The following is a 15,223-nucleotide window of genomic DNA, read 5'->3' on the forward strand; positions in this document are numbered from 1 at the left end:
GTGAATGAAGTGTAAGAGTGTATTTAAGGCATGTTAACTGAGAAACAGTGTGTGCATAAGCAATGGGCAGACTGAAATCTGTGGCTCAGAAACAGTGACATCAGATATACAGGCTATTTTTGTAAATGTCCTGCTTCCTCTTGTGACTTTTTCCAGGACTCACCTTTTCTTAATTTAGAGGCAATATAGAGAATGCAGTAGACACTGGAAAACATCAGCTTTGCTTTTAAACAAAAACTCTGTGTAGCTTTTCATTCTAGAACAAAAAAGTAATTTATCCTAGAAACTTACTGATTTGCTAACAGTATATGAACTCCATAGTGGCATCAGGATATTTTGACTGTAGCCATTCACATATTTATGCTGGTAAAGGAGGCAATGGGTACTCTGCTGCTGTAGAACACGGGGTCTACCATAAGGCAAATTATAAGATTCGGAGTCTGTTTCTAGAATATAAATAAAACCATAATTAATGACTTTCACGTTCATATGATCACTTTGGGAAGAAGAGATGCAGTCACTGAATAGTATCTTTTACCATTAAAAATAAATAAATCTATGTACTTATTAAATATTTTTTTGCTTTTAAACAATACATTAAAAAGAACAGAACAAGATTTTATACTGTAATGGCAAGATCTTCAGCCATTTACTATGATAGTTTCTACAGAAACTCTTTGAAAGATTTCCTCAAATATAGGGCCAGCCCTGCAATTTGGCAAAGTCACACAGGTTTCTCAGCCAGGTGATGGAAGACAGCAGCAGCAGAAGCCTCCATCTATCAGTGGTTCCCAAACTTTGGACTTCCAGATGTTTTGGACTTTAGCTCCCAGAATTCCTGGCTGTTGGCCAAGCTGGCTGGGGCTTCTGGGAGTTGAAGTCCAAACACCTAGAAGTCAAAAGTTTTGGAATTACTGCATCTAGATGTTCTTCCTGAGGTTCACTAGTATTTGCCACTATTTGAGGAAACTGTTATCTATGTCACGGCCTGATTTGACTTCCCCGAAACTAGACTTCTGTCCCAAGTATACCATACACTCCAACTGCCTAGGTCTGGCAAGGAAAGTCCCAATTAATCCTTTGCTGTCCCACTTTTCCCATTGCTTTTAAAACGTTCTAGTTTCTCTACCCCCTTTTCCCACATTCCTTTTTTGTCTGCAGCTTATTTTATTTGCTTCAACTGAACTGAAAGTGCAAAAGAAGTTTGCACTCAATGAACACAGTGAAGGAGAGAAAGAAGGAAAGAGAGCAGAACCTTGCCATTCCCTATAGACTCTGGCAAAGCAAACTGCCACAACCTCACTCAGCCTGTCCAATATTCTTTGTTATTAAGTTTGGCCAGCATGACCACACTCTGATGTTGCTTTTTCATCAGTGAAATGTTGGAGATTATGGTATACCAGAGGATAGTATATCCATCTCAGTGCTGAAGTGATCAAGCAAGCTTCTGCAAATGCAATGGGTAGGAGTATCATCTTGTATTTTGCTTCAAGTGAAAAAATGTCTTGATCCAGGGCTGCAGTAATTACACATATATATTCAAATATTCTTCATATTTCCCACAAAATTGCTATTAAGGGTCTATTTTAAAGGGATTCTTATCCCTCTTCTTTTCATGTCCTATACTCACGTGCTTTATCGTCAAGGTTTAGCCTTTGATTCACTGCATCTAAATCTTGTATCTACAAGCAAATAGACAGAAGATAGACAAGAGAATGATCAGGCACAAATAATACAAATTGAAATAAATTGGATTTTTTAAATATATATATATATATCTGAAGGTGCTGGGCTTACAGAGTCACAGCTGCATCCTGAAGCTTGTGAAGATGAAGAGGTGGCAAAAGGACACAAAGATGGAGGTGACACCTCTTTTTCATGTGATGGATTATAGAAAGGAACTTTTAGAAGGTGGTTCAGGCTTCCATGTGTTCCATTGTTCGGGGCCGGTTTAATCTTAAGCAAATCTATGGGGATGGGAAAATAATTATTTTTCACAGTAAAGATTTATATGTAGTAAGTCCAAGGCTTAACTGGAAAGGCCTTTTCATGCTGATCTGGTAACTCAATAAGTATATATCATGCTTTTAGAAACTGTTTGGGATGGGCTTTTAATGGTGTAATGTTCTGGTTTATGATTTGTATATGAATTAATGAATGTTTTTAACTTTATAAATAGTTTAATTTATAAATGTATACATTTAAATGTAATTGTTTAAAATAACCTTTATATGTATACTTTATTGAGGTTTTTGTGTACCTTGGGTGTGTCTACACTGCAGAATTAATGCAGTTTGACACCACTATAATTGCCATTTCAAATGAGTTTATTTTCTTCCTATCAGCTTTTTTCACTGTCCATCTTTCCCAACATAAATAGAAACTGGAAATATGGTGGCATAGATCATACTAAATTTATAATTGTATATCCTTATATCCAGTGATACAGCCTTATACCCAAGGATCCTATCTAGTTCTTTCATAGATGTTCTTCCAAGTCCTTGTCTTCTGATTTCTTGACTGCAGTCTCCATTCTGATTAATGACTGATCCAAGGTATGGAAAATCTTAAAATATTTCAATGTCTTAATTGTCTACTTTAAAGTTATGTAAATAATTTGTGGACATTGTTTTTCTTTTCTTAATGCTGAACTGTGAACCTCTACTGCCAAGATCCTGGTCCATGCCCTAGTGATCTCACGACTGGATTACTGTAATGTCCTCCTGGCTGGGCTTCCTTTTTCTCACCTCCGTCCTTTAATCTCTGTCCAGCATTCAGCTGCACGCATTATCACTTCCACCCACCGCTCTGACCACATCTCTCCTGTGTTGGCATCCCTTCACTGGCTCCCCCTCCCTTTCCGCATTCAGTATAAGCTCCTGCTGTCGACATTTAAAGCCCTCCATGGACTGGCCCCTCCTTACTTATCAGACCTTCTTTCTCCTCACCTTCCCACCAGGGCCCTCCGTTCTGGTAGTCAAGGTTTCCTGTCTCAGCCCAGGATTTCCTCTGCCCCATCCCGGATTCGCCCCTTTTCACTTGCTGCCCCTCACTCCTGGAACCTTCTTCCTCCACAAGCAAGAGCCATCACTTCTTTAACCAGCTTCAAAACGGAGCTGAAAACCATCCTATTCAGAGAAGCCTTCCCAGGCATCGCATAATTGTCGCTTACTATCTGATGTTCTGTTGTTGGCTGTTTATCGATCCATTTCCTGTATTCCTATGTACTGTATATGTATTATCCTACTTGTGATTATGTATTTTCCCTGGATAATGATTAACCATCCATTATGAAGCCTTGCCCTCCCTCCAGTCCATCTGCCTTGGTCCAGGCCTCGGAGGTTGAGAGGAACTGCTGGACCTCTTACCCTTTCTCGTCACCACTCCCTTCTCCTTCTGTATCATGTCTTTTTTAGATTGTAAGCCTGAGGGCAGGGAACCGTCTAACTAAAAAGATTGCATGTACAGCGCTGTGTAAATTTACAGCGCTTCATAAATAAAGGTTAATAATAATAATAATAATAATAATAACTTTCCCTACCTAGTTTGTCTCCCAAAAGCTAACATGGATACTCTGTTTCGTGACTTAGGTAGAAGCATTGTCTCTATACATAGTATTGGCCGCCAGTGGTATAGTATGGTAGTTTCAGTTGTGTGGTAGCCTCCATGGCATAGATTCTACATGTCTCTTGCAATGTAAGCTCCATCATGCTGCTGCTGACAAAAATCTAGCTCCAAGATAGTGGTAAAACTGGAACCTACAACAGCATAGGATATCATGCCTTATACATATTGCCTACATACAGTATTTGTTAAGTTTGTGGGCCTTAATACTAGCAATGTCCTGGCACCTTAGAGGTTGAGTGAGCATGGGAAGCCCTTAGAATATATTTGTTAAATGAACTACAGCATAAATAAAGTCAATTCACTATGCTATAAGGGTGACATGATTGAACTCTTCAAAGACCTCAAAGGCTGTCACAGAGAGGAGATGACAGGCTTGTTCTCTACTACTCCAGAAGGTAGGACCAGGTCTTATGGCCTGAAGTTACAGGAGAGTAGATTTCAATTGAACATTAGAAGGGATGTATTGACCGTCAGTGTGGTTTGGCAATGAAACCAACTCCCTAGAGTCATGGTGGCATCTTCCTCTCTAAACATCTTTTAAAAGAGGTTGCGGCAGCAGTCTAAGTGTATAGAATCCTTACCTTTCACAGAATTGGAAAGCACCAGGAAAGCCATTTAATCTAACCTTTGTCAGTGCAGGAATCCACTAAAACAGTACTGAGAAATAAACATTTCTCCTCTGTTCCTCTGCTGAACAGCTCCTGCAGTCACCAAGTTATTTCTAATGTTTAGTCAGAATCTGCAGTTTTGTACTTTGAATCTATTTCAGTCATGCCCTTTGGAGCTCATTCCATCTTCTACATGACAACCTTTTGGATAGTTAATGATGATAATTATATCACCTCTCAAGCTTTTCTTTTCCAGGCTTCCTTACTGGGCTTGGTTTCCTGACCTTTTACTATCCAGGTCACCCTCTAGACATGTCCTAGATTGAGGTGGAGCCTGGGATAAATCCTCCGTTCAAAATCATATTATCTTTTTCCCAATTGTTACTCTAAAAGCATATTGTAAGGCTGAGACCCACGTTACATTGGAAAAGTTTACCCATATTTTTGATAAGGAAGTAGACATCCCTTCAGACTTTGGAACTCAGCACAACAAGCTATAAACTATGAGAGCTAGGATCAGCATGTCCTGGGATATAAGAGATAAGATTTGCTTATGTACATGGGTATTATTATGACGTGGTCTGAGGACATGTGATGCAGGTATCTTACAACAGCTTATTAGGTCTGGCCTGAACAATCTGGCCTCAGTGGAAATCCCACGGATATTACTTTGAGTTTCATGAACCAAGAACACAATACAAATGTTCTAAGTAAATGCAATAAATTAATATAATTAATCCACTGTGTTCCAAATGCAGAGTGTCAGTTCAACTGATCAGAACCCCAATTATGTAAGGATGAGGATTAGGATGATTAGGATGATCTTTATTTACTGTTGTTGTGTGCCTATTATTGTTTCAATAACAGAACAAGAAGGGAGCCATTCTAGCCTAATTAGAGAGGGAGTTTCAGAGTCTGGGGCAGCCACTAAGGAGGCCCTATCTCATGTTCCCACCAACCAGGCCTTCTTGCCATGAACCAGTTTACCCAGTTAACACTTTTCAAAGGCAGCCACATGTAGAGAATATTACAGTAGTCCAAATGGATGTAATAAGATGTAACTGTGACACTATGGCAAGATTAGGCATCTCCAATAACAGGCACATTTGGTGTACTAGCTTTGGATGCCAAAGCATTCCACCACAGAAATGTGTCCAGGGCTTAGTCCAGGACTTAGAGACTGGGACAACTGTATTTCATAAGTTTGTATAATATCCTTAACTGAAAATGTCTACACTCTTAGACTTTAGTTTTCCTTGCTCCAAAATTTAGAAATATTAGGTGCAAAACAAACAAGGTGTTCTTTGTACTCACCACACATTAAATTGTAAACCTCAATATTTTCAAAAGGCTGTACTTCAGTCTCTTCTTTAAATCCTGGCCCATGGGCTACAAAGATTGCCTAGATGGTTGTCATAAAGTGGTTTCAGAAGGTTTCTTGTTTTAAAACAAAGCCAGCTCAGAGATATCTTACTACAAGCAATATATGTGGACAGGGAACATTGATTGTTAGTGATTTGAGTCAGTGGGTTTGTTCTTTGGGAGGAATAATAATTTACAAAATTCTGGATATTTAAACCACATGAGATCTAATTATTAAACATCAGTCATCAATTAATTCTTCTGTTTTTTTCCTCTCAAATAGAAGCCTTTTCTGGTTTGAAAAAGACTATTTTGAGCTAAAAGTGCTTGGGAATGGAAATCTGGCAAAAGTGTCCCCCAGGTAGGGTCTCCTCACTAAACATTAGGCAGGGTATTAGGCACTAATCCATTAGTGGTATACACTTCCATCCATTCAATTTGAGGAGTTTCCCTCCCCAACTATTAATGAACATCACCTTTATTTTAAAAAATCTTTATTTAAATAAACATCACCTTTTTAAAAAACAAGGTTTTTTTCTAGTTTGCCAAACACACACAAAAATGGGTCTCCCTGGCCATTCTTGAGGTTTGAAGGTAATTCAAGAAGAACAATGGAGATACCACAGAGATCTCAATAAAGTGTATACTGTATAGGATGCCTTCCAGTTCTGTAATTCTTGCATGTACAGTTCTTGCACGTAAAGCTGGAAATACTATTTCAGACCTGGGAGAGCTGATTACAAGTCATATTTCAGTGATCAGTTCCAGTGATATATAAGATGGCATAGGCCAGGGTAGGAAATGTGCACATTTTGTTGAAATGCAACCCCCAGCATTACTCACCATTGCCAACTAGGACTTCTGGAAGTTGCAGTTCAACAACATCTAGAGGACCACACAAACCCCGACCATAGTATGGCTTTTGAGATGAGATGACTCATCCTGCTATCTTGTCCTCATTAGATTAAGGGTCATTGGGGTCTGTGAGAATAGTAAGAGCTCAGTCTATTCTGAAGTTGAGAAGGAAAGGTAAAAGGGGGATTTTTTCTCTCCACATGAAAACCTATACCATGTGATTCTCCTACAAGTCTGGTGCAGAGGGGCCATGGCTCTGTTAGGGTGTTAATGCTGTGAACCAAAATCTAATGCTGCACCTGTAATATATGTTTAAATAAAACTTATATCACAGAAATACCAAAAGTCTCCACTCCAGTAACCTCTTTTGAAGCACATATAAGAATCATATGGCTTTATGAGGCTAATGTTGTTGGACTACAGCTCCCAGTATTCTTCACCATTGACTATGCTCATTAAGCCTGGTGAAACTTGCAGGAAACAAAATTTGCAGGTCTGCATGATTCCCACTCATGTTTGAAAGAAACTGAATACTCTCAAACCCCTTAAACATCCAGAAATGGGATGCTCTGTCTGTCTGCCTCTATCTATCTATCTATCTATCTATCTATCTATCTATCTATCTATTCACCCAACCCCCCAATATATTCATTCCAAGGCTTATCACTTACCTCCATACTTTTGAATTCATTGTCATAGCCATGGTTTCCACCACCACAAAATGTATAACTTTTAGACCTAAAAAAACCCAAGTATCCCATTATTCATATGTAACCTTCAACAAGCAATGTTAATTTCTCAGAATTGGGACAGAATAAAAAGAGGGACTATTTCTTGCAATCAGTGTCAAGGTCATCTGGCAATTTTGGAGTGTTGCTTCAAAGCAAGAAATGCACAAAACATTCCATATACGAGAAACTGCATCAGCCCTCTGGCTGATAAGATTTCATCAGCGTGTAGTTCAGAAATGTGGAACATGTAGCCCTCTGGGTTTTGCCAAACTGCAGGTCCCAGCATTCCTTATCATCAGTAAAGGGAGCTGCATTCCAGTAACACGACAGGAGCAAGATATTGTCCACACCCAACATGATGTGAACCAGTCTTTTCAGGCAATCAACATACCTTCCAACATATCACAGATTAAAACCAGGATACATCTTATTAATCAACATCAGAGTGTGCTCAGGATGACAAAAATTATTAATAAGGAAGAACGCATAAGATAGGAAGAGCTGCAGCAGTTTACTTTCACTTGAATCTACTGGAAAGGGTAAGACATGTCTTCCTCTCCCCAATCTCTGCTGAGTTAATTGGATCTGAGCTACTTTTGCACTTTGAATTTAGTTTGCAATAACTGAAGTTAGCTGAGGACAAAGGAGAAAGGGAGAGAGAGGGAAACGGGTGTTCCCACTTGGCAGATAAAACGGATTATATTGGCGCGATTCTGATTCGGATTACGTTCCGGGAATAATTCGAATTTTTTCCATCGTTTCCATTATGAAAAGAGGCAAATTACCTCGATTCATTTAGACCCTGTTTTCGTTCTCATTTATTTTAAATTGCTTTATTTTAAAGCAGATTAATTTGCTCCCCATTCCCATTTGTGTCTGCAAGCTGTCAATCAAGCGCCTAGGCTTCAGACGTCACAAGTCTTGGGTTTGTTGGGTTTTTTTTTTGTGGGGCAGCCACTGAAAATCGGCTGCATCCAAGACTCTTCTGTTGTGTCTCCCCAGACTAGAAGGAGCCTCTATTCATCCTAAACCCCTTGCTCCTCTGTGTCTCCCCATATTAACTGCCATAACTCAGTGCTAGGGAATCCTGGGAATGGTAGTTTATTACCAGCACTCTCTGGCAGAGGAGGATAAATGTCTCACAAACACAACAGTTCCCATAATTCCTTAGTACTGAGCCAGGGCAGGTTAAGGGGTCTCAAACTGTTTTATTTCTACAGTGGGTTTGGAACTACAGATGAGGGTGTTTTTTTTTCGTAAATTAAAAAAGTTGTTACTTTATAATTTACTTTAGAAATACACACACACACACACACACACAAATATAAAACCTACTGTTTCAGTGGAGAGAGACTCTGCATCCAAAGTCCAGGATTGGAAATATATATATACATATACACACATACACACACACACACACACATACACAAACAAATATAAAACCTACTGTTTCAGTGGAGAGAGACTCTGCATTCAAAGCTTGGCAAATCGGATCAAGGGGGAAAGGCAGTGGGCTTCAGTGGGGAGAGACTCTTTGGGGAAGAGAGAAGAGGAGGTTCAATCCCCCCCCTCAGATCCCTGGGTGTCCAGGCCCTTCTGTGTCTTCCCATAGTCCCTCTGGGAACGAGAGAAGGAGCCTCTAATCACCCCAAATCCCTTTGCCTGCCCCATTGCTCCCTGGGCTGTCTGGGGGGCGATCAAGCAGGCATGTACTGCAAAGCCCATCTGCTGCTCAGGCAGAGGCGAAAAAAGAAAAAATAATAGTTTAAAATGGCGTTCAATGGCTCTCCTCACACATCGGTCTATGAGTGTGGAGCAGAGGGGAGGTTGTAATCCACCGGGGGAAAGTCTATGCGAATGGAAGAAAATGGCACTGGCGATGCAGAAAGAGAACAAAGAGGGTGACACCCCCAGGCCAGGCCCTTGAGCACTGCTCCTCCCATCTCCAAGTTCCCGAATCAGACATCCTTGTCATTCCCATTCGGATACCGCGAATTGGACCCCAGGAGCAAAAATAATCCGCTTTAAAACCTACTGTTTTTTAAAGCGGTTTATAGGCATATAATCCTGATTATACAATAAAACCCGAATCAGATTCGAAACTGAATGGGAACGATTCCAGGGCAATGGGGATCAGGTTTGGGGTTAAATGAGAACGATGCCCCCTTAATTCGCATCCTAATCCACATTTTAGGCCAGTGGGAACGCCACCTGGGACATTTAGAAGCAACTGAAAAAGTGAGGCAATTGAGGATTAATCAGGACTGTCCCTACCAAATCAGGACAATTGGAGAGGATGAGTTGGTTAAGTGTGTTATGAAGGAACTGCAAATTGCTAACTTATCTTTATTTAGTACTGTAGTATTTTAACTCCCAGAGAAAGGACTGTATGGAATTTCCTACCACAGGTGCAAAAATAGCTCACTATTAACCAGAATTACTCTACACCTGACTCCAGGGTTTCTTGTTCTGCTTCATGCAGTGAAATGCCTTTGACTAGTCATAGAATCATAGAGTTGGAAGAGACCACAAGGGCCATCCAGTCCAATCCCTCCTGCCATGCAGGAACTCTCAATCAAAGCATCCCTGACAGATGGCCATCCAGCCTCTGCTTAAAGACCTCTAAGGAAGTAGACACCCCTACACTCCGAGGGAGTGTGTTCAACTGTCGAACATCCCTTACTGTCAGGAAGTTCCTCCTAATGTTGAGGTGCAATCTCTTTTTCCTGTAGCTTGCATGTATTGCTCCGGGTCCTAGTCTCTGGAGCAGCAGAAAACAAGCTTGCTCCCTCCTCTGATAATAATAATAATAATTTGTTTTATTTATATACCGCTATTCCAAAGATCATAGCAGTGAACAGCAAGTAAGCTAATTAGCAAGCTAATTTGCCCCCAATAGTCTGGGTACTCATTTTAGCGACCTTGGAAGGATGCAAGCCTGAGTCGAGCTTGGGCCCTTTTGCTGGTCTTGAATTCGCAACCTTGTGGTTTTGAGTGAATGGCTGCAGTACAGGCATTTAACCACTGCGCCACCAGGGCTCCATACAGCTCCTCTGTATGGCATCCCTTTAAGTATTTAAGCAGGGCTGTCATATCACCTCTTAACCTTCTCTTCTCTAGGCTAAACATCCCCAGCTCCCTAAGTCGTTCCTCATAGGGCATGGTTTCCAGACCCTTCACCATTTTAGTGGCCTCCTTTGGACACACTCCAGTTTCTCAATGTCCTTTTTGTATTGTGGTGCCCAGAAATGGACACAGTATTCCAGGTAGGGCCTGACCAGAGCAGAATATAGTGGCATTATTACTTCCCTTGATCTAGACACTATACTTCTATTGATGCAGCCAAAAATCACATTGGATGTTTTAGCTGCCGCATCGCACTGTTGACTCATGTTCAACTTATGGCCTACTTGAACTCCCAGATCCCTTTAATAGAAGTTTATCACACCGGGGTTAAAACGTTCCCCGGTATGTTCTCACGTGCATGCGTGGGGACGCGCATGGAACGTGACGGAAACGCGATGGGGCCCAGAACCCCATTTTAGCGCACAGCGGAACTCCGGCTTTGCTGCCGGGCGTTCCCATCGTGTTCCCGTTGCGTTCCAGGGGTCGCCATTTCTGGGGACGCTTTGAAACAGTTCCCAGAAACGACGCTCTCTGGAACACAACGGGAATGCGATTGGAACGCCCGGCGGCAAAGGTGGCATTCCAGTGTGCGGTAAAATGGGGTTCTGGGCCCCATTGCGTTCCCATCACATTCCGTGCACGCCCCTGCGCATGCACGTTAGAACGCACCGGGGAATGTTTTAACTCCGGTGCAATAAACTTCATACATAGTCTCATTCAGCCAGGTGTCCCCCATCCTATATCTGTGCATTCCATTTTTCCGCCCTAAGTGTAGTACCTTACATTTCTCCAGGTTGAAATTCATTTTGTTAGCTTTGGCCAAGCTTTCTAGTCTATTCAGGTCATTTTGAATTTTGATTCTGTCCTCTGGGGTATTAGCCCTGTCCCTGGAGCTGATTTAGAGGAAGTATGAGAGGGGGAGAAGAAAAGGAAATCTGCTTGCACTAAAATGGGTATTGTCCATCATTCCTGATTATGTGATTTCACTATTGTAAGAAGAAATTAATTTTAAATGGAGGGAGGAGTAGAGAGAATGATGCTAAAGCAACAAAAAATGATTTTTAAAAAAGGAACACCCTATTGCAAAAGGCTTCAATCACGCCATATTTATTTTATATGTAAGATATCTAAAATTCCAGGGAGAGAGTGTGCCATCAACATCACCACTCCTCAAAGAAGAGAAGTTGGAGCTGTGTCCATCATCCCTCTCTTCTCTAACTGCTGCCTCTCACTCTGCCTGCTGACTGGGAGGAGAACAACCACTTACTTGCAGGAGAAGGCTTCAGGCTTCCCAGGGGGACATGAGCCAGTTATTCTATCAGGTTACTTCCACTGTATGTTATTAATAGGTGTTATTGGTCCTAAACAGTTTAGTTTTAAAGTTTTGGTTTTTATAAGAAATCAATTGATAAGGGAATATTTTAAGTATTCTCTTTACTTCTTCCCTTTCTTATAACTGTAGGTGTGTGTGTTTTTTTATTTTTAAATGATGTGTTAGTTATCATTTTATTAATATACTTTTTTATACTAATCACAGTGGTTTTTACCAGACAAGGTTACAGACATTTAAGCATTTCCCCTACTTCTATAGATTCTTTTCCAACAACAACAACAAAAAACAAAACCAAAAAAACCCAAAAAAACCCCAAAATCCATGCACACTTTATCCAGTATCAAATAAAAATGCAGTAGAGATTGGACCTTCCTCGGACCTGGTCCTAGTCTGGTCTTTGGAACGTAGACAGATTCTGTTTGAAACCCAGACTGAGGGACTTGTAGATCTAGCAGCAGAAATTGCTTTTGCTGAAAATGTCATCTTAACAGGAAAACCAAATAATTCTGGATAACCCAATCAATAAAGAAACAGAGGATTCTACACAACATTTCAGAATTGCACATGGGGTAAAGGATGAGAAATTAACAAGATATGTCAGCAGTATAATTAAGGACCTAGATTCAATTAACTTTCCTCTTAAAGTGTAACGGTTCATTAAGTGTAATTGTGGAATTCCTAGTAAAGATGGAGTCTGTGCATGAAATCAGGGCATCTGCTTCAAAGGCTGACCCACTTCACCCTTCTAGTACAAGAAAGAAATCCAATAAGAAACAGAACCTCCATCAGAAGGAAACAATTGGATTAAAGAAAAGCAAAAATATTAAAAGATTCAGGAAAAGGCAGAGGCTAACACAGAAACATTAGAAGATGAATTTTCAGGAACGGTTTAAACTGATGGGAGAGAACCCAAAGAAACTATTAAAAAATCACAAAATGTAGATAGTGCATTCTGAGTAGCAGAAGCTGCCAACAGATAATTCTGTTGACCTCTCATCAGCTCCTTCAAATAATAGTGGAGAGAAAAATACCCAGGACCCAATGGGAATGTGTCCTTTAAAAAAAGTCCTAGATGTACAGATAGATCATCAGTTCCTTCTACTAATTCCCAGTCCTCAACTGGTCAATACAATATTAGAAGCAAGGGCTGGAATCGGATATTGATTAAGCACAAATTGGATTTTAGTAACTATCCAAAACCATAGGGTTTGTTGACTCAATTAGATCATACAAGATTTCTCCTTTTAGTTGTCTATTCTTTGTCACCCTTTTTAAATATTTGACTTTGAACACTGCTGGTTTTCAAAGCAAAGCACCATGGTATTTATTATTTTGTAGCTGTTTGTATCTTTGTAAATTCTAATTTTTTTACTTGTAAGGTGCCTTGGAAATTGTAGAACTGAAAAGTGGCGTTATTTAAAAGAATACAGAAAGTAAGTTAATCTTATGCAGAAGTGCAACCCACTTTCAGACATACTTTCAGACAATTAGTAAGTGTGTCAGGGTGCTGCTATTTGAAGTTAGCTATGCACTTTGTTTCATTAGAAGTGAAGAAAACAAAACAGGCTGTCATACTTTGGACATATAATGAGATGATGTGACTTGCTGCAAAAACAATAATGCTTAGTAAAGTTGAAGATAGTAAGAAAAAACTGCATTACAGGTGAATTCAATCAAGGAAGTCACAACCCTGAGTTTGCAAGACCTGAGCTGGACAGTTGATGACTGACATTCTTGAAGGGCTCTTATTCATAAGGACGGAGTATGATGAAGTCAACTGGATGGTGGGTAACAACAACATACTTTGTGTGAAAATAATGCTTGTTCCCCAGAGTCATGACAGCATTTTCTGCACTGTCAAGTGCGTACCAAAGGCCCGTTCCGCACGGGCGCAAAGAGCGTCCTGGGGACGTACTAGGGTTAGAGAAAGTGTGTGCCTTAAGCACGCACCTAACCCTAGTACATCCCCAGGACGTAAAAAATGGCAGTGCCCGTTCCACACGGGGGCCGCCATGACTACATCACGACCGCGCCGCCTCCAAACAGGGTGGCGCAGAAGTGACGTAGTAGGGCCACACGAGGACGCCTGGGGAACCTTTTCTGCGGCCCCAGAAGGAGCTCCATTTCAGATCTCCTTCCACGATTTGTGTCGCTGGCGCAGCCTCTAGACGGCTGCGCGAGCGGCCCCTTTCTCCACATCCCCACCGCTGTCAGGTGTCCTTGGGGCATGAAGCCCCAAGGACACCCCTTTCCAGGCCACAGGGAAGTGGCCTTTTGCCACTTCCCTGCGGCTTGGAAAGCGGCGGATCAAGGCTTCAGAGGCTGCCGCTGTGGCAGCTGAGGCCCCGATCCAGCGAGGAAAGGGCCAGTTACAGGCCGCCCCAAATGGGCGGTCTGTAACACGCCAAAGTTGCACATCTTTGCACCCTATTGACTAGAATTAGGTACATATGTTTCTGCCAATCACTATGATTGGAAATACTACTGGGAAAATGGCACAATGTATAGAAACATGACAGGCACACAATGCATACAATTGTTCATAGTCTTCTTGGAACATATATTTCAAACATGGCATAGGTTAAAACAGGAAGTTCATATACATGTTTTACAACTAATGCCTTGTCCAGATAGTCATTGTTTTAATGCACTGCCTTGCCTTTCAGCAATAGTTCCTAATACTTGGACTAACTGACTGCATTTGCCTGGAAATTTTAGCTTACCGTAGTCACTGCTGCAGTTTTTGGACACATGGATGGAACAGAGATGACTGCCAACCTAAACATTTTTTGAAATTATTTAATGTTTATGCAACTATCTTGGAAACCAGACTGGAAACTAACACTGCCCCCATATTGTGGAATTCCTTAAGGAGATAAATTGAGCCAGTTCCTTCCGTGATGTCCATTCAATAACAGGCCATGACCTTTTCATTCAGGCAGGTCTTTGGCAGTTTAACTGGGCTGCAGTAAATGGAGCTTTTCATCTGGAAGGATGCATATTATGTCCGTGCACACACACACTTACTGGTGTGTTTTAATCACTTCTAAAATTTATATTTATTTAATTGGTTTAATATTTTTTAACTATTCTTGTTTTATTTTATTTTTTCTTAGGTAATCTGAACTTGATGAGAAAGGAATACCAATTTAATAAATAAAATGATAAATAAATCATAATAATTTCCCTCAGGGTCCAGAAGTTATTGTTTTGAACTACGACTCTCAGGTTTCTCAAATCAACATAGAAGACAAGGTGTCTAGGGAATTCCGGTATGCAAACGGATGCACCTTTGAGCCTCTTAACTGTATGAAAGAAATTTTAGCATAAGCTTTTGTAGACCTAGAGCCTTATCACATTAAAAGCAAACTTGGCAGGCAAATGGAGAGAAGCATGTTTCTCTGCATGATATTGAAGCACTTTCATTCTCTTCCAGTTGTAAAAGCATGGAGAGGGTCATGAAAATGTCATAAAAGTGTCCCTTTTGCCAAGCTGAGACATTTTTACCACCCTCTCCCACACTTTTATGACTGGAAGAGAATGAAAATTCTTCAATGTCATGCAGAGGCAGAAAAAGAAAT

The 15,223-nt window shown here is 40.8% G+C and overlaps 1 protein-coding gene across 5 annotated transcripts in view; it reads right to left on the minus strand.

Moving 5' to 3' along the window:
* The window catches only part of ENPP3 (ectonucleotide pyrophosphatase/phosphodiesterase 3), an 81,003-nt gene that overhangs the window by 23,627 nt on the left and 42,153 nt on the right, over positions 1-15,223 (minus strand). For all 5 annotated transcript variants that reach the window (XM_042447289.1, XM_042447275.1, XM_042447283.1 and 2 more), the window contains 5 exons: positions 7,124-7,190; positions 5,550-5,637; positions 1,798-1,967; positions 1,631-1,682; positions 292-446 (listed from right to left, as the gene is read on the minus strand). In XM_042447289.1, coding sequence (XP_042303223.1) covers positions 292-446; positions 1,631-1,682; positions 1,798-1,967; positions 5,550-5,637; positions 7,124-7,190 — 532 coding nt within the window. The remainder of the gene's footprint in view (positions 1-291; positions 447-1,630; positions 1,683-1,797; positions 1,968-5,549; positions 5,638-7,123; positions 7,191-15,223) is intronic.

Source organism: Sceloporus undulatus, chromosome 1, assembly GCF_019175285.1.
Source record: "Sceloporus undulatus isolate JIND9_A2432 ecotype Alabama chromosome 1, SceUnd_v1.1, whole genome shotgun sequence".
NCBI classification, from domain to species: domain Eukaryota; kingdom Metazoa; phylum Chordata; class Lepidosauria; order Squamata; family Phrynosomatidae; genus Sceloporus; species Sceloporus undulatus.